Source organism: Pocillopora damicornis, chromosome 11 (genome assembly GCF_964200805.1).
Source record: "Pocillopora damicornis chromosome 11, jaPocDami1.2, whole genome shotgun sequence".
NCBI lineage: Eukaryota > Metazoa > Cnidaria > Anthozoa > Scleractinia > Pocilloporidae > Pocillopora > Pocillopora damicornis.
The window spans coordinates 18,822,706-18,842,767 of record NC_142680.1 but is presented as its reverse complement, the minus strand read 5'-3'; the positions used below and the strand labels follow the sequence as shown (position 1 = coordinate 18,842,767).

Below are 20,062 nucleotides of genomic sequence, written 5' to 3'. Positions count from 1 at the left end.
CACACAACTACATTTGCGCTTTTTTCTCTTATCGTATGAAAATCCTACCAATTGTAGTTTATGTCGTATTTTAACAACAGAAATGTATCATTTGTGATAAAGTTCAAGCCGTTTCCTGAGCTGACCGATATCCTATGGCGTGAACCTCTGGCGGATACTGGCATAAACACAAGCTCGAAGGGTCCGTGTATTCTCCTAACTTAGGTTTCCAAAAATCCATCCCACGAGCCATCAATTCCCCCCTGCCCTCAAGAAACTAAAAGTAGCAACAGAAGCAATATCATTGTGATAACAGCAGTGCAACGAGATAATTAAAGAAACGCAAATATTATTGAATTACATGCATGGTAGCGAATCCAAGTGTTGTGCGAAATGGGTCGCATGGCAATGCCGCACTTAAACTAAAGAACGTTTTTCTGTATTAAAATCCCTATTTGAGATTAACTTGAATCGGATGACTTTAAACTCACTCGTTTTTCGTTTGACCGGTTCGACGACGCCGGCCTCTGCCTTTACAATCTCTGAGGAAAGGAGCAGTTTGCAGTGAAACTGCCCGATCACTTCTAGGCGAAAAATCATCTTGGCTCGTGATATAGCTGATTATTTCGTCAAAAGTTAGCTCTTGGTTTGCCAAGGAAATTACTCTACAGCAACGAAACTCTGGAGCATTAACCAAAGAAATAAGAAATAACATGTTATGTAAACAGAAACGATCACAGCTACCCATTATTACCATAGATTTCGCCGTAGAAAACAAAACACGAAGGCAATTAACTAATCATTCAGTAACAGGAGCACTTTGTTCTAATCTTGAACTGAACACCGCAGGCGAGAAACCGTCTTTGTCAGTCCTCGTCGAAATCTTAGTTGGCACGCAGTTGATGCAGCTTGTAAAGAAAAAGTGTTCTCACATCTTTCATGTCCTCAACCTAAGCTGCATTTTTTAAAATTTTAAATGAGAAAAACTTTTTACGGGTTGAGACAGGATCTGAGAGGTAGGGAATTATTTATTTTTTCATATTTTAGAGTTAATGTAAAGTTGTCATTCTGACAACACTCACACGATAAATTCAATGTGAAAAGTTTATTCAGGATGAGCCAGCCAGTCTTCTAGTACTAAGGAAGAAAATCAGTGATTGTAATATTTTGCAGGGACTCGGAATACCAAAATTACAGCAAATACAGAAAAGAAAGTGGTCAAACATAAGACTGACCGACCTAGAATGACTTAATTTTCCCGCGAAACGAATGAGTAATCCGAAACTTCCATGATGCCACGCGAACCTCTTCAATTAATTCGTTTCCATGTCACTTAAACGTCAAAAATGACATTTTTATCTCGAGTGAACTCAGATTAAGACAAGAAGTGTTTTTTAATGAAGTTTCTGAAAAGAAACATTGAGGTGAGGTTAAAAATATTTTATTTTAGTTAAAGAAAAAAACAAGACTAAATGGTTCTTTCAAGTTTTCCCAAAATCGTTTAATTTTCTGCAAATCCGAGTTAATTTTCTTCCCAGAGTGACCGGGGTTTACTCTTCTACACAGCTTAAAAGGGATGGAGTCCTTCAACTGGGTTTTATTATTAAAGGGAGTGAGTTTCTAAATAAACTGTGGCGCTGCGTCAGTGGGAGAGTATAGCAAGATAATTTGGTTTTATCAACTGAGTTGTTAAGGTTACTTCCCACCTTCGCGGGTGTCCTTTGGGAAAGAAAATCGTTGGAGTGCTAGTTTCACTATAATCCTGGCAAACCCCTAGAAAAATAACTTTTGGCTGTGTCTGGGTGTTCTTCCTTGAAGAGTTTAACTCTTATCTCAAGAGCACGCTGTTTGGACTGAAGTGCTGACAAGAAAATGCCTAAAGCATGTTGTGTTACTCCGAGATTAAAGTAACTATTGGCTGTCTTAGTGTTCTCCCCCGAAGAGTTTAACTCTTATATCAAGAACACGCTGTTTGAACTAAAGTTCTGACGAGAAATTGCCTAAAGCATGTTGTGTTACTCCGATAGAAAAGTAACTTTCGGCTGTGTCAGGGTGTTCTTCGCCGACGAGTTTAACTCTTATGTCAAGAGCACGCTGATGGGACTGAAGTGCTGACGAGAAATTTCCTAAAGCATGTTGTGTTACTCCGATAGAAAAGTAACTTTTGGCTGTGTCTGGGTGTTCTTCGCCAAAGAGTTTAACTCTTATGTCAAGACCACGCTGATGGGACTTAAGTGCTGACGAGAAATTTCCTACAGCATGCCGTGTTACTCCGATGGAAAAGTAGCTTTTGGCTGTCTCGGTGTTCTTCCCCGAAGAGTTTAACTCTTATGTCAAGAGCACGCTGATCAGATTGAGGTGCTGACGAGAACTTTCCTAAAACATGTTGTGTTACTCCGATAGAAAAGTAACTTTCGGCTGCGTCTCGGTGTTCTTCCCCGAAGAGTTTAACTCTTACGTCAAGAGCACGCTGTTTGGACTGAAGTGCTGACGAGAAATTGCCTAAAGCATGTTGTGTTACTCCGATAGAAAAGTAACTTTCGGCTGTGTCTGGGTGTTCTTCGCCGAAGAGTTTAACTCTTATGTCAAGAGCACGCTGATAGGACTGAAGTGCTGACGAGAAATTTCCTAAAGCATGTTGTGTTAATCCGATAGAAAAGTAACTTTTGGCTGTGTCTGGGTGTTCTTTCCCGAAGAGTTTAACTCCTATGTCAAGAGCATGCTGATAGGACTGAAGTGCTGACGAGAAATTTCCTTAAGCATGTTGTGTTACTCCGATAGAAAAGTAACTTTCGGCTGTGTCTGGGTGTTCTTCCTTGAAGAGTTTAACTCTTATGTCAAGAGCACGCTGATAGGACTGAAGTGCTGACGAGAAATTTCCTAAAGCATATTGTGTTACTCCGATAGAAAAGGAACTTTGGGCTGTGTCTGGGTGTTCTTCCTTGAAGAGTTTAACTCTTATGTCAAGATCACGCTAATAGGACTGAAGTGCTGACGAGAAATTTCCTAAAGCATGTTGTGTTACTCCTATGCAAAAGTAACTTTTGGCTGTGTCTGGGTGTTCTTCCCCGAAGAGTGTAGCTCCTATGTCAAGGGCACGCTGATAGGACTGAAGTGCTGACGAGAAATTGCCTAGAGCATGTTGTGTTACTCCGATAGAAAAGTAACTTTCGGCTGTGTCTGGGTGTTCTTCCTTGAAGAGTTTAACTCTTATGTCAAGACCACGCTGATCGGACTGAAAGGCTGACGAGAAATTGCCTAAAGCATATTGTGTTACTCCGATGGAAAAGTAACTTTCGGCTGTGTGTGGGTGTTTTTCGCTGAAAAGTTTAACTCTTATGTCAAGAGCACGTTGTTTGGACTGAAATGCTGACGAGAAATTGCCAAAAGCATGTTGTGTTACTCCGATAGAAAAGTAACTTTCGGCTGTGTCTGGGTGTTCTTCCTTGAAGAGTTTAACTCTTATGTGAAGACCACGCTGATGGGACTGAAGTGCTGACGAGAAATTTCATAAAGCATGCTGTGTTACTCCTATAGAAAAGTAACTTTCGGCTGTGTCTGGGTGTTCTTCCTTGAAGAGTTTAACTCTTATGTCAAGACCACGCTGATGGGACTGAAGTGCTGACGAGAAATTTTATAAAACATGCTGTGTTACTCCGATAGAAAAGTAACTTTTGGCTGTGCCTTGGTGTTCTTCCCCGAAGAGTTTAACTTTTATGTCAAGAGCACGCTGTTTGGACTGAAGTGCTGACGAGAAATTGCCCAAAGCATGTTGTGTTACTCCGATAGAAAAGTAACTTTCGATCGTGTCTGGGTGTTCTTCGCCGAAGAGTTTAACTCTTATGTCAAGAGCACGCTGATAGGACTGAAGTGCTGACGAGAAATTTTCTAAAGCATGATGTGTTACTCCGATAGAAAAGTAACTTTTGGCTGTGTCTGGGTGTTCTTCGCCGAAGAGTTTAACTCTTATATCAAGAGCACGCTGATAGGACTGAAGTGCGGACGAGAAATTTCCTAAAGCATGTTGTGTTACTCCGATAGAAAAGTAACTTTTGGCTGTGTCTGGGTGTTCTTCCTTGAAGAGTTTAACTCTTATGTCAAGAGCACGCTGATAGGACTGAAGTGCTGAAGAGAAATTTCCTAAAGCGTGTTGTGTTACTCCGATACAAAAGTAACTTTTGGCTGTGTCTGGGTGTTCTTCCCCGAAGAGTGTAACTCCTATGTCAAAGGCACACTGATAGGACTGAAGTGCTGACGAGAAATTTCCTAAAGCGTGTTTTGTTACACCGATAGAAAAGTAACTTTCGGCTGTGTCTGGGTGTTCTTCGCTGAAGAGCTTAACTCTTATGTCAAGAGCACGCTGATAGGACTGAAGTGCTGACGAGAAATTACCTAAAGCATGTTGTGTTACTCCGATAGAAAAGTAACTTTCGGCTGTGTCTCGGTGTTCTTCGCTGAAGAGTTTAACTCTTATGTCAAGAGCACGCTGATAGGACTGAAGTGCTGACGAGAAATTGCCTAGAGCATGTTGTGTTACTCCGATAGAAAAGTAACTTTCGGCTGTGTCTGGGTGTTCTTCCTTGAAGAGTTTAACTCTTATGTCAAGAGCACGCTGATAGGACTGAAGTGCTGAAGAGAAATTTCCTAAAGCGTGTTGTGTTACTCCGATACAAAAGTAACTTTTGGCTGTGTCTGGATGTTCTTCCCCGAAGAGTGTAACTCCTATGTCAAAGGCACACTGATAGGACTGAAGTGCTGACGAGAAATTGCCTAAAGCATGTTGTGTTACTCCGATAGAAAAGTAACTTTCGGCTATGTCTCGGTGTTCTTCGCTGAAGAGTTTAACTCTTATGTCAAGAGCACGCTGATAGGACTGAAGTGCTGACGAGAAATTGCCTAGAGCATGTTGTGTTACTCCGATAGAAAAGTAACTTTCGGCTGTGTCTGGGTGTTCTTCCTTGAAGAGTTTAACTCTTATGTCAAGAGCACGCTGATAGGACTGAAGTGCTGACGAGAAATTTCCTAAAGCGTGTTGTGTTACTCCGATAGAAAAGTAACTTTTGGCTGTGTCTTGGTGTTCTTCCCCGAAGAGTTTAACTCTTATGTCAAGAGCACGCTGATAGGACTGAAGTGCTGACGAGAAATTTCCTAAAGCATATTGTGTTACTCCGATAGAAAAGTAACTTTTGGCTGTGTCTCGGTGTTCTTCGCTGAAGAGTTTAACTCTTATGTCAAGAGCACGCTGATAGGACTGAAGTGCTGACGAGAAATTGCCTAAAGCATGTTGTGTTACTCCGATAGAAAAGTAACTTTCGGCTGTGTCTGGGTGTTTTTCCTTAAGGAGTTTAACTCTTATGTCAAGAGCACGCTGATGGGACTGAAGTGCTGACGAGAAATTGCCTAAAGCATGTTGTGTTACTCCGATAGAAAAGTAAATTTTGGCTGTGTCTGGGTGTTCTTCCCCGAATACTTTAACTCCTATGTCAAGGGCACGCTGATAGGACTGAAGTGCTGACGAGAAATTTCCTAAGGCATGTTTTGTTACTCCGATAGAAAAGTAACTTTTGGCTGTGTCAGGGTGTTCTTTCCCGAAGAGTTTAACTCTTATGTCAAGAGCACGCTGATAGGATTGAAGTGCTGACGAGAAATTTCCTAAAGCATATTGTGTTACTCCGATGCAAAAGTAACTTTTGGCTTTGTCTGGGTGTTCTTCCTTGAAGAGTTGAACTCTTATGTCAAGATCACGCTGATAGGACTGAAGTGCTGACGAGAAATTTCCTAAAGCATGTTGTGTTACTCCGATAGAAAAGTAACTTTTGGCTGTGTCTGGGTGTTCTTCCCCGAAGAGTGTAACTCCTATGTCAAGGGCACGCTGATAGGACTGAAGTGCTGACGAGAAATATCCTAAAGCATGTTGCGCTACTCCGATAGAAAAGTAACTTTCGGCTGTGTTTGGGTTTTTTTCCTTGAAGAGTTTAACTCTTATGTCAAGAGCACGCTGATGGGACTGAAGTGCTGACGAGAAATTTCCTAAAGCATGTTGTGTTACTCCGATAGAAAAGTAACTTTTGGCTGTGTGTGGGTGTTCTTCGCTGAAGAGTTTAACTCTTATGTCTAGAGCACGCTGTTTCGACTGAAGTGCTGACGAGAAATTTCCTAAAGCATGTTGTGTTACTCCGATAGAAAAGTAACTTTCGGCTGTGTCTCGGTGTTCTTCGCCGAAGAGTTTAACTCTTATGTCAAGAGCACGCTGATAGGACTGAAGTGCTGACGAGAAATTTCCTAAAGCGTGTTGTGTCACTCCGATAGAAAAGTAAATTTTGGCTGTGTCTGGGTGTTCTTCGCCTATGAGTTTAACTCTTATGTCAAGAGCACGCTGATAGGACTGAAGTGCTGACGAGAAATTTCCTAAAGCATGTTGTGTTACTCCGATAGAAAAGTAACTTTCGGTTGTATCTGGGTTTTCTTCGCTGAAGAGTTTAACTCTTATGTCAAGAGCACGCTGATAGGACTGAAGTGCTGACGAGAAATTGCCTAAATCATGTTGTGTTACTCCGATAGAAAAGTAACTTTCGGCTGTGTCTGGGTGTTCTTCCTTAAGGAGTTTAACTCTTATGTCAAGAGCACGCTGATGGGACTGAAGTGCTGACGAGAAATTGCCTAAAGCATGTTGTGTTACTCCGATAGAAAAGTAACTTTTGGCTGTGTCTGGGTGTTCTTCCTTGAAGAGTTTAATTCCTATGTCAAGAGCACGCTGATGGGACTGAAGTGCTGACGAGAAATTTCCTAAAGCATGTTGTGTTACTCCGATAGAAAAGTAACTTTTGGCTGTGTCTGGGTGTTCTTCCCCGAAGAGTTTAACTCCTATGTCAAGGGCACGCTGATAGGACTGAAGTGCTGACGAGAAATTTCCTAAAGCATGTTGTGTTACTCCGATAGAAAAGTAACTTTCGGCTGTGTCTGGGTGTTCTTCCTTGAAGAGTCCTCTTGCGATGTTTAGGGCATATTCAAAGGACTGAATGGCTCTAGGATAGTTTTGCACCTGAAGAAGAGTGTCGCCTTGGTCCATATAGCTTTTATATAATTCTTCTTGATGCAAATTTAAATCAAGATTTTTGTTGGGTCTAACTTTATCTCCTGCGATAACTTTTCTACTTTGTTTTAAGGTCTTTTTATGATAACTGATCCGTGTGTCGCACATCTTTGATGCCTCCTCGGGATTATTCAGTACATGTTGAAGTGTCGAATTGATGTTTCGCTGGAAGGTCCATGAACCAATGGAATTTGGGAGGATCTGTGTTTTTGTTTGATTTGACATCCTCAGCACAGATTTGCTTATTGCTTGCTTTGTTTCATAATCAGAGAACATTTCTGTTGCTTTGCTAACAACGCAAATAGTTTCTAATCTAAGTGGTTGAGTGGTTATAACCTCTGGTTCCGGAACATCTGCCTCGATCATTGTCAAATCTTTGTTGTTCACTGGAGGAATAACAAGAAGACTTGTGTCTCCTAATGCTCTGCATTCATGTAAAGCTTTGGTGTAAAACTCTAGTGAAGTTGCTTTCTTTGCATTGAAAAGATAGTAAGTAACAAGAATTTGCAGTGCAGTTACGCTGAGAATTCGCTGTTCCGGGCTGTCACTCATCAAGCAAAGAGCTTCTTGCAAGTTCTGAGCTCCGTCGTCTATTTTTCCTGAAACCAGTTGACAGATGCCTCTATAACACAGGATTTTTATTTTATCATCAGTCGACAAAGAAGGGCCTTCGGCTTTAGAGAGCAGCGTCATCGATCTTCCATGTATCCCCCAAGTCACTTCGGTGAATGCTAAGGACACCAGTAACTGACTGTAGAACGCGCCCTTTTTAAACTTCTGAGCTTCTTTAGTTGCATGATCGTAAATTTTGTCGATGATTTTTCCCTCGCACCAGAAAAGGGAATCTAGAAAGATTTCTGCTTTTGTCAGGACACCAAATGCAACGTCACATGTCTTAGGATCGGAGCAGCTCTCCATAAGACTTTGAATAATATTCTGCTTCTCTTCATAGAAATCAATAAATGCTTGCATGGATTTTCCTATCAAAAACTGTTGATTTAGCTGCTCGAAAAGAGAGACGTAAAATGCAGACAAACGTGCTTTGGAGTTCAGCATAGCCTCTTTCATTTTATCTTGACCTCTTTCCCTTACAAACGACAGAATCAACTTATGCATCCAAAATGACTCAGGTTTGAAGCTAGAGTCGAGGAAGGATTTTCTCCGAAGCCTATGCAAGATTTTCTTGGCCTCCAGAGTTGTTTTTATACCCATGACAGCTGTAGCAACTGAGTGGTTAAAATCTCCAGAAAGAACACTAAGTGATACCAGCGCTTCTTTCTCTGATAGAGAGAGTCTCTGAAAAGAGGATTCAAAGAGGAGCTTCAATCGCAGATTGCTTGGATAATCTGGATTGTCCAACAGCTCCAAAAGGTTATCTTCTATAGATTCCTTGAAGCTAACTAAAAATTGAGTCGGCTGAGCATTATCTTCAGCAATAGAGGAACACAACAGTTTCATGGCCAAAGGTACAAACCCGCAGATTTTTGTAATATTCGAGCAGTCAGACGCGGTCGCTTTTGAGAGTAATCCGCTGACTAACGTTTCAGAGAAGGACTCGTGTAATGGCCCTATTCTTAATGCTTGATGGCCTTGAAAATTCACATCCATAAATTCAAGAGATTGCCTTGTGGTAAGAAGAAATGTTAAGTTTTTGAATTGACAAAGAAGGACTTCCAGAAGGTTTATGAAATCCTCCTTTATATTGGGTGCTCCACTTTCGAGTAAGTCATCGGCATTGTCAAGAATCATCACAAATTCACCTGAAATGTCGCTTAAAAAGAGGGAAAGTTCGTCTTCTATGGACATTCGCTGAGGCATTTGATCTTTTGTGGAGTGTCTTTTAAAGAAGCTCAGAAGCTGCGACGTCAGATCGTCTTTTGAAAGAAACCCTCTCATGGAGAAGAAGTATACGGGAAGTCCTCCAGTTTGGAGTTGATGTCCGACTTCAGTTGCCACAGAAGTCTTGCCAAAACCAGGCGAGCCCCAAATTGACACGATCCGGGTACATTTGGAAGTTAGGTGACTGCCGATGTCTTCACATTCTCTCTGACGGCCCGTGAAGTGTGGAACCCTTGAAGGAAGATTTGATGGTGGAAGGAATGGCTTTGAACCTTAAAAGGAACAAATTGAGGCAATCGTGAAAGAGCTAATGTCGGAAGTTTGAAAAGCAAATTAAAAAAATGACTATTAAAAAGAGTACATTTTACAGTAACATCAAAAATCAAGTTTTATGGAGAGAGCTTTAATCATAGGCTTCTTGTTTTCTCCGCGAAGTTGTGATCTTAGGAACATCCTACAAGGGTCACGATGCCGGTAAATATAGTGGGTGGAGTTTACTTCTTGAACAAATTTTTTTTGAAATAAGAGATAACAGATTGTTCAAGGTAGTCCTCTGGTTATTGAAGAAAGTCACCTTAGAGAAGAAGAAAGGATTTTCTAGACATGTTCAAAGTATTTTTGCGAAAACTGGAAGTTATCCCGTTGAACTATCTATACTAAAGTACAGAGTAAAACCGCTGTTGTCTCTTTTGTTCCTCCCTGCCAAAGTAGTGCTTATAATCTCTGCCACATTGCATCATAAAATTATTGTTAATCTAAATATCCTGTAAAGTCTTCAATCAGTCTATACCTGTTGAATCTTGAACCATCTTAAGATTTAAATCATCTATTTTTCTCTCCAACAAAGCGAGGTCTTCAACTTTTATCATAGCATTCCCCTGCGCTACTAGTTTGTCGACACCTGATCTGACTTCTTCGAGACACTCTGCACGTGATGTTAGTTCTTCGAGGCACTTGATATATGATCTCATCTCCTTTCTAATCCTTTCTTGCAATTTGCGAACTTCTTTTATGGGAAAGTCAGAATCTGTCAATCCACCGATGGCATCAATGGGATCTGTCTTGATACCAAGAGCTTTGAATGCTTCTTTAGCGAGCTGCACGTATTGGTCAAAGGTTGGTTTATCAATCTCTGACTTGCCTGTGTGACAAAGCACGTTTCGTAAAAGTCGAAGCTGATCAATCGCGAGAGCGAAGGTTTCGTCTCTATTTCCACTTGGACTCACAACAGATGGATGGAACTTTCCACGAGGTACTTTATGGTGCTTTACGTACAGTTCACCAAGTGTCTTGTCATCACCTTTGCTATCTGGCATAGCGAAGGAATTTGCATAGATGGTGGCCTGGAACAGAGCGGTACAATCCCATTCTTCATAGGAGATGTGTGTAGGAACTTTGGTTTTTCCACCTTCTTCAGCGTGAAACAACTTTCTTACTACCGTGGAGTTATCCCACAGTTGATACCTGGGAAGATGTCCAAATGTATTGTCCCACATGGATTTGAACGTCTGACGCAAAGCAATGGGAAACTCATCCTGTACAATGGTGGCAAACTTGAAATAATTCAGCTGCTCGTTCGTAAAAAGCTTTAGAGCCATACTAGGCGTTAGTTCTGGAGATAGCTATCCTCGACCAAAATCCTAAAAGAGATTTAGTTTGTTCAAGCATACATACGTCTTAACTGAAATTAGACAATGTATGTGGGGAGAAAAGGAAAAAAGTTCTTTCGTCGTGTAATTCTCGTATAAATAAACACTTAATCGCACATGTGCACTGGCTCTATGAATTGTGCATGACGGCATGGATACCAAAATTGGCTACACAACTAAATTAACTTGAGACAAACTGAAAACTCATCTCTACTTTATATTATAATAAAGATGTGCGCTTTGAATCTGCTTTCTGTTTGGATGCCAAGTCCCAGCAATTTGTAATTAAAACTAAAATATTTCACTCTCGGGGTTCAAATGTTGTATCTCATTAAAATGCAAACACCGAGAAATCGAAGACTGTGACGACATAGGATGAATGTGCATCTTAGAACTTAAAGTCCTTCAAAAACTTCACTTGAGTAAGATTAGTATAGCGTCAAAACCTATTTTTTTCAAACCTCAACTCCAGTTTGTTAACACAGAGTGTTCTTTGCTAGTAAGTTTGAACTAATTTCACGTCTGATATGATACTTTCACGGTATTTTGATTTACATGTTTATAAAACTCTTTCAAGTTGCCAAAGACTTAATATTTTCTGATGTAGCTTTCAATAAGATATCCTAAATGAATGGGATTACGAACTTACATGGCATGAACAAGAAGCACAAAGAAGCAAATAATTGCGCATTTGATGATAGCAGGAAATTGAAAGGTACAAAAGATTGCATTTTAATTTATGCAATTTATTTAGGCGGCTTAAAGCTTTTACATTCTCTGTGTGTGAGATGATGACTGCAAAACGTCAAATCCTGTTACTAACAGCAGTGATCAGAAATCGAGTGTTGTGCCAAGTCTAACAAAGTTTGGAGTTTCTTAGACCTTCATCGATATTGTCTGTTGTTGTTTTATTTCGTTAACAGTTGAAAAAAACTGTTACTTACCTACCTTGAAATTCAAGTTAGAGCGAGAAATATCATGATGGCAGACGCACAAACCGATCATCTTATTGATTATTGGACGAATTGCAAGACTGCAACTCGAAATTTATCCGGAGACTGGTTGAGGTGTTATGACTTGTTATTCTTACCACAAGGAAATTTTAATTCTAATATGTTAAACGACTATGCAGTAAAGAGTTCATTGTTCTCGAGAAATGTGGCGTGATGCTTTATAGGTCAAACACAACTTAGCAAGGAAAATTTCCCTTTTAATCTGGACAATGCACTCAGCATAGCTACCCTGAACAATGCTCTTCAAAATTCACTGACTTAGTCTTGACAGAAATAACAATTATAATCTTCATTCTTACATCTTGAGCAGGTGTCCTTTTTGAGTAGTTTAAATTAAGTTAACTTGAAACAGTAAAACCTGATCTCTACTTTACATTAGAATAAAGATGTACGCTTTGAATCTATTTTCCGTTTGGATGCTAAGTCCCACCAATTGTAATAAAAACTTAAATGTTTCCCTTTCGAGGCTCGAATGTTGTAACTCATGATCATCAAAATGCGGAAACCGAGAAATCAAAGACTGTGACGCCATAAGAGGAATGTGCATTTTAGAACTTAAAGTCCTTCAAATAATTCCCTCCAATAAGCTTGGTATAGCGTGAAAACGTAGTTTTTTCAAATCCCAACTCCACTTTATTGATACAGAGTTTTCTTTCCCAGCAAACAGTTTGAATTAATCTCACCTCTGATATGATACTTTCACAGTATTTGATTTTCATGTTTATGAAATATCAAAACTCTTTCAACTTGCCAAAGAATTAATAATCTCTGTTGTATCTTCATACAAGATGTCATAAATGAATGGGATTACGAGCTTGCATGGCATGAACAAGAAGCACGAAGAAACAAATTATTGCATATTTGATAATAACAGGAAATTGAAGGCTACAAAAGATTGCATTTTCATTCATGCTAAAAGCGGCTTAAAACTTTTACATTCTCTGTTCCTAAGATGATGACTGTCAAGCGTCAAATGCCAAACGTCAAATCTTGTTAGTGACAGCAGTGATCAGAAATTGATTGTTGTGCCAAGTCTAATAAAGTTTTAGAGTTTCTTAGACTTTCATCGATATCGTCTGTTGCTGTTACTTACCTTCCTTAAAATTCAAGTAACAGCGAGAAATATAACTATGATGGCAGAAGCACAAACTGATTATCGTAATGATTATTGGACGAACTGCAAGACTGCAACACGAAATTTACCCGGAGAGTGGTTGACGTGTTATGACTTGTTATTCATACCACACGGAAATTTTAAACCTTTAATATGCAAAATGCCTCTGCAATGAAGAGTTCATTGTTCTCAAGAAATGCGGCGTGTTGTTTTATAGATCTAACACACCTTAGCGAGGGAAATTTCCCTTTTAATCTGGACAATACACTCAGCATAGCCACACATAACAATGCTCTTCAAAATTCCCTGACTCAGTCTTGACAGAAATAACAATTACAATGTTCAATCTTACACCTAGAAGAGGCGTGTTTTTTGAGTTGTTTAAATTAAGCAAACTAATTTCACTTGGGACAAAGTGAAACTTCACCTCCTTCTTTATATTAGAATAAAGATGTACGCTTTAAATCTGCTTCTGTTTGGATGCAAGTCCCAGCACTTTGTAATTATAACTAAAATATTCCTATCTCGAGGTTCAAATGTTGCATCTCATTAAAATGCAGAAACCGAGAAATCGAAGACTGTGACGCAAAAAGATGAATGTGCGTCTTAGAACTTAAAGTCCTTCAAATAATTCACTTCACTGAGCTTAGTTTAGCGTCAAAACTTGGTTTTTTCCAACATCAACTCCCCTTTAACGATATAGAGTTTTCTTTGCCATCAAACAGTTTGAATCAATTTCACGTCTGATATGATACTTTCACGGTGTTTTGATTTTTACATGTTTATGAAATTTCAAACTCTTTCAACTTGCCAAAGACATAATAATTTCTGTTGTAGCTTCCTACAAGATATCATAAATGAATGGGATTACGAGCTTGCATGGCATGAATAAGAGGCGCGAAGAAACAAATTATTGCGCATTTGATGATAACAGGAAATTGAAGGCTACAAAAGGTTGCAATTTCATTTATGCTAAAAGCGACTTAAAACTTTTACATTCTCTTTTCCTAAGGTGATGACTGTCAAACGTCAAATGCCAAACGTCAAATCTTGTTAGCGACAGCAGTGATCAGAAATTAAGTGTTGTGCCAAGTCTAACAAGAGCGAGAAATATCATGATTGCAGACGCACAAAGTAATTACCTCAATGATTATTGGACGAACTGCAAGACTGCAACTCAAAATTTATCCGGAGACATGTTGAGGTGTTATGACTCGTTATTCATACCACTCGGAAAATTTAAACCCTTAATATGCAAAATGCCTCTGCAATGAAGAGTTAATTGTTCTCCAGAAATGTGGCTTGATGTTTACGGGTTAAATACACCTTAGCAAGGGAAATTTCCCTTTTAATCTGGACAATACACTTAGTGGCGTTCAACTTCCGTTTTGAAATAAACATGACAACCCTACACAATGCTCTTCAAAGTTCCCTGACTTAGTCTTGACAGAAATGACAATTAATTTCTTCAATCTTACACCTAGAACAGACATGTTTTTTGAGTTGTCTAAATTAAGTTGACCAAACTATCTTGAGACAAAGTGAAGACTCACCTCTACTTTATATTAGGATAAAGATGTACACTTTGAATCTGCTTTCTTTTGTCTATTTGTCCTTCTGGACAGAAAGTCTCTTATATTGTTGATGAACGCTCTCGTTTTTAGTAAACTGTTCTTTTGCTCAACTGTATGGCCTAACACTTCTCAAGGCAAGGCAAAGAAACTCCAATTAGTACAGAATTTTGCTGTGCGTATCGTGTTAGGTCTTAGGAAATATGATCACATCTTAGAAGGCATAAGATCCCTTAACTGGCTTACTGTTAAGGATAGACTCCTTCTTAACGATGCTGTAATGGTATTTAAATGTCTTAATGATCTAGTCCCAAAATATCTGGCCAATACATTTGTACCTCGTTCTCATATTCACACTAGGACTACGCGATCATGCAATCTTTTCCACATCCCTCGTTGTCGTCCACTTTCATTCATATGGCGTGGATGCAAACTTTGGAACTGTTTTTCTAATGATTTGAAAGCTGCGGACAGTATAAATATCTTCAGGCGTCGTTTAGCGCAGAAGCTATTAAGCGGTGAACATTTGTGTTGAGTAAAACTTCATTTTTGAATTATATTCCTAGGTCTTTTGTAATTGATTCTAGTTATAAAATGTCTTATTTACCTGTTATTCCTTCTCCTTTTTAACTTAAATGTATTTTAAAAGTTGTAGTTAGACACTGTAACCGAAAAGCCCAAGTTGGGAGTTAATATAAACGTATGTATGTATTTGAATGCCAAGTCCCAGCACTTTGTAATTAAAACTAAAATATTTCCTTCTCGAGATTCAAATGTTGTATCTCATTAAAATGCGGAAACCGAGAAATCGAAGACTGTGACGTTATAGGATGAATGTGCATCTTAGAACTTAAAGTCCTTCAGAAAATTCACTTCAATAAGCTTGGTATAGCGTCAAAACCTAATTTTTCCAAACCTCACCTCCGCTTCATTGACACAAAGTTTTCTTTGCTAGCAAACATTTTGATTTAATTTCACGTCTGATATGATACTTTCACGGTATTTTGATTTACATGTTTATGAAATTTCAAAACTCTTTCAAGTTGCCAAAGACTTAATATTTTCTGTCGCAAATTCCTATAAGACATTCTAAATGAATGGGATTACGAACTTGCATGGCATGAACAAGAAGCACGAAGAAACAAATTATTGCGCATTTGATGATAACGGGAAATTGAAGGTTACAAAAGATTGTATTTTCATTTATGCTAAAAGCGGATAAAAACTTTTACATTCTCTGTACGTGAGATGATGACTGTCAAACTTCAAATGCCAAACGTCAAAGCTTGTTACTGACAGCAGCGATCAGAAATTGAGTGTTGTGCCAAATCTAATAAAGTTTAGAGTTTCTTAGACCGTCATCGATATTGTCTGTTGTTGTTTTATTTCGTAATAGTTGAAAAAAAAACTGTCACTTACCTATCTTGAAATTCAAGTTAGGGCGGGAAATGTCATGATGGCGGACGCACAAACTGATTATCTTCTTGATTAGTGGACGAACTGCAGGACTGCAACTCGAATTTCTCTGGGGACTTGTTGAGGTGTTATGACTTGTTATTCATACCACATGGAAATTTTAAACCTTTGATATGCTAAATGCCTATGCAATGAAAAGTTGATTGTTTTCGAGAAATGTGGCGTGATGTTCACAGGTCAATCACACCTTAGCAAGGGAAATTTCCCTTTTAATCTGGACAATACACTTAATATTGTTCCACTTCCGTTTTCAAATAAAGGTGGCCACTCTGAACAATACTCTTCAAACTTCCCTTACCTAGTCATCGACAGAAATAACAATTGCTTTCTTCACTCTTACTTCCAGAACAGGCGTGTTTTTTTAAGTTGTCTAAATTAAGTTGACTAAATAAGCTTGAGACAGTGAAAACTCATGCATCTCTACTTTATATTAGAATAAAGATGCACGCTCTAAATCTGCTTTCTGTTTGGATGCCAAGTCCCAGCACTTTGTGATTAAAACTGAAATATTTCACTCTCGATATTCAAATATTGTATCTCATTAAAATGCGAAAACCGAGAAATTCGGTAAGCTTGGTTAAGCGTCAAACCTCAACTCCACTTTATTGACACAAAGTTTTCATTGCCAGCAAACAGTTTGAATTAATTTCACGTCTGATATGATACTTCCACGGCATTTTGATTTACATGTTTATGAAATTCCAAAACTCTTTCAAGTTTCTAAAAGACTCAAGAAAGGATGTCAGCATCCATCGCACAAATTTGAAATATTCTGGCAAGTCGCCCAAAATTTGATTTCACTCTTACTTTCATATATTGTAGCCAACATGTCTTAATAATTATGGTGTAGTTTTTTTGCGAAAATATATTTTAGTTTTCGAGAAATTATTTTTTTTGTTCGACCGCTCAAATATGCAAAATTTCACCGTCACAATACCCGAGTTGTGTGACCTCATGTAACGAACATACTTGACCTCCGATATTTCTGTCAACATAATCGTTTGTTTTATCTTCTAACCTTAATCTCCTGTCATTATTGAAGTTGGCAAATAAATATTTATTTTTTGGTGGATATTTTGTCCCACATAATTTTCCAATGTCGAATAGTAGTATCAAAACAAAGACAGTTTTAACAATGACCGATGTGACAGAATCTACTGCGCTTCAAGCTTCAAGTCCAGAATGAGTATTTCGTTCTGGAATGAAAACCCCAATAAACTCATTCAGAAATGACTCGTTTCGAATAAACTTTACTCTCGTATCATGTGGCGACCGGTATGAACTCGTTCTTGAACAAAACTCATTCCGATATCATGTAAAAGCATTATTCCCTGAGCATCACGCTTTGCTCTCCTGTCTGAATACTATAAATTTCAATAGCGTTGAAGCAACAACCCGCTTTTAACTGCTTCGCTGCCACTGAAACAACGATTAGTGACCACAAAAGATATATATTCTAATATTTTGAATTCAACTTTAAAAAAATCTCTATACAGGGTAAATATGCATTTGTGTCAGTATAAATTATTGCGTGACTAGCTTATGATGTAAATGGGGGAGGGGAAAACACAACGCAAAACCTGGGCTCCTGTCAAAAAGTAATACCCAGGCGTAATATAATAATCGAAAGAGCTTTTAAAATCATAAATAAACAAGGTAAGAGTGTTATGCTAGAGTTTTTTTTTTTTAACAAATTGTAGTGATTTATGCCAGTAAACGGTGGCGACAAGTAGGCAAATCATGTATATTTCATAGTCGCTAACAATTAAATTTTGCCGGACTTTGAGTTCGTCTCAAGATAGAACAACACAAACACACTAGGAAATTTTTATAGTAACTTTATCACCATCCTTTTGTGTTTTAAAAGCTTGAAGCTCAGTAAATTCTGTCATATCGGTCATTGTTAAAACTAAATAGAGAAATATGTGGGACAAGCCTCCCAAAGCTAAACATAAAGTAATCTCTTATACATGAATAACGTAGCAGCTTGGTAACAGATACTAGTCTGTGACCTAAGTCGAATTTGTACATGCGCCTGAAGACACAATGGCCTGCCTTGGCTGGAAACTCTTTTAACTCACTTAGATAACGGCTGTCTTACTTCTGACAATAATAAAGCTCTCTGAAATTACGACTTGGCTCCCTTTGCTAAGTTGATCTGTCAACTTCTGTCAACATTAATAGTTACGCGGTCGCTGTGAAAATATGTCTCCATATTAAAGATGAAGGATGTCCTCTATTCTGAAGAAACCAACATAAGCCAGAATAAAAACACACACATTTCGTAATTCAAGTAAATTATCAAGGTTGGATTTCTCAACCAGCTTCCTTATCATGTGTGGAGAAACTGGCTCTTTCTTTTCATGAACTCGAGTTCCGATTATTCTCTTAGCCGCTCTGCTAACTGCGTGGATAATTGGGCTGTACGTAGGGGATGTGAACCCGCCAAATGGTGTGCCCACGGTTTGGAGAGTCAACTGCTGAATGGGAATAGGTGGTATCGAGTAAACGCTATAAGTATAAAGCTACATGCTCTGAATTTGAAAGAAACGCACATATCTCCATCTTGGAGCTGTCAAACTCCTTCCACCTAAGAAAACCTCTACTGTAGGCTTCGGTGGTACCTGGTGCTCTCGATGCAGTGACCGTTGACTCTAGACACAAGACTTCTCAGTGACAGGTAACCCAACTCACCAAGGCAATGCCACAGGACGTTATTGAACACATCTATAAAAAATAAAAACAAACCAAAAGGGGGAGGCAAACGAGGAACACGAACGAGGGCATTTAAGATCTGAATTGAGTCGAATCGATGAGAATACAACAGAGGAGTCACAGTCGCTAGGACTGTAAACAAGAAATAGTTACGTCATCTCTGGTGTAGGCACTCTGAACAAGAAGCTAATGGTGAGTTAAAGTCTTCTCGTATCATACACCTCGATACAATCCTGGTCGACCACGGCAAGAACAAGACATTCTCAGACACCAGTCGAATGTTCGCGACACCACCGGGGGTGTGCATTTTATCCAGTCCTACATCACAGTGTCTCCGTAAGAGAAAAACAACGAGATGATAAAATTATCAAACAAAACTCCTACCTCTGGAGATTCCAGATCAAATATACCCCACCATTCTGTGTGGATTCGGGAACCGGGAGCCCTCAACATAAGCAGAACAAACAGACTGAACATGTAACAACATAAGTGCTTTCATTGAGGTTTCTGCAATGAAAATTTGAGATGAAATTGAAAATATTTTATTTTAGTTTAAAAGAACAAGACTTAATGGTTCATTCAAGTTTTCACAAAATTTTTCAATTTTCTGCAAATCCAAGTCACCTTTCTTCCTAGAAGGACTTTCATACATAGGTTAAAAGGGAAGGGGTCCCTCAGCTGGGTTTTATTACTAAAGAGAGTAAGTTACCAGAGAAACTGCGGTGCTGCGTCGGTGGGTGAGTATAACAAGATAATTTGGATAATAATTCGATTGCGTTTAGCAAATTTTGTTTTGACGGCAACTTCTTCGTTCGAAATATGGACGCCAGTGTGGAGCTCCTTTGCCTCTTGTATTTTTATTTTTATTTTTTTTTTAGCAGGGACTTTCTTCCGCTTTTGATTTTTTGATGGCCAAATATTTTTCCATAAGCAAAGAGCTTCCCTGTGTGAATTTTGTCAAGTGCACGATGGAAATAAAATATGGAAATAACATGAAAAGATGAGCAGTTGCCGCGAAAATTCCTCAGGGGATTCGCTCAGGTCTAAGAGGACACCTTTCTGATTTATTAATTTTTATTTGAAAGTACGTTTTTCTAAATAACTCGGGTACTTTTGAAGATTTCAGAAAATTTTGTATGGAGACGTCAGGAGAAATTTTTATATTCAGTTTAGTCAAATAAAAGAAAAATCGACTTTTTATGGCCTCTGAAGGTGGAAAGTAACCTTAATGCAAACTGGCTACCCAAGAGAGTTTGGCCCATAATTATAATGTTCAAAACGGGCGTGGATCAAGTCTGAAAGGCTCAGCGGTGTATCCCCTTAGGCAAGGTAAGGGGAGTACCTCACCGTCCCCTCGCCCCTCACTCACTCCCAATGCCTGGAGACTCGAAGAACTCTGTAGTTAACTACAAAATCTTAATGGTTTTCCCAGAAGAGTTTGAACCAAAAAACAAAGCTGCGCTTTTCACTAATTATCAAAGGTTATTAATCCCGTTTCTACAGTTGCTCAGTATATTCTCTACTGCTTTAACGTGAGAAAGTGAAAAGTTCATGCAATAACTTGGTGTTCTACCCCAATAAAACTCAAAAGCTGAGAAGAAGTCGCCTGAGGC

The 20,062-nt window shown here is 38.9% G+C and overlaps 2 protein-coding genes across 4 annotated transcripts in view; both read right to left on the bottom strand.

The window, feature by feature from the left end:
- Window positions 1–20,062, bottom strand: part of LOC149037961 (DNA-directed RNA polymerases I, II, and III subunit RPABC2-like) — a 112,676-nt gene that overhangs the window by 16,704 nt on the left and 75,910 nt on the right. The gene's annotated exons all lie outside the window — the stretch shown is intronic.
- On the bottom strand, window positions 1,355–15,849 carry LOC149037969 (uncharacterized). Its single transcript, XM_089186657.1, has 3 exons — window positions 15,678–15,849; window positions 9,702–10,551; window positions 1,355–9,183 (listed from the first exon to the last, which is right to left on the bottom strand). Exons 2-3 carry the CDS (start codon window positions 10,507–10,509, stop codon window positions 3,614–3,616), a joined length of 6,378 nt encoding a protein of 2,125 aa, XP_089042783.1. The 5' UTR covers window positions 10,510–10,551; window positions 15,678–15,849; the 3' UTR covers window positions 1,355–3,613.

Coding starts and splice junctions, on each gene's coding strand:
- LOC149037969 (XM_089186657.1), bottom strand. CDS start 10,509: ATGGCTCTAAAGCTTTTTACGAACGAGCAGCTGAATTATTTCAAGTTT. Junction 9,184..9,701: donor GATGGTTCAAGATTCAACAG/GTATAGACTGAT, acceptor GTTCCTTTTAAG/GTTCAAAGCCATTCCTTCCA.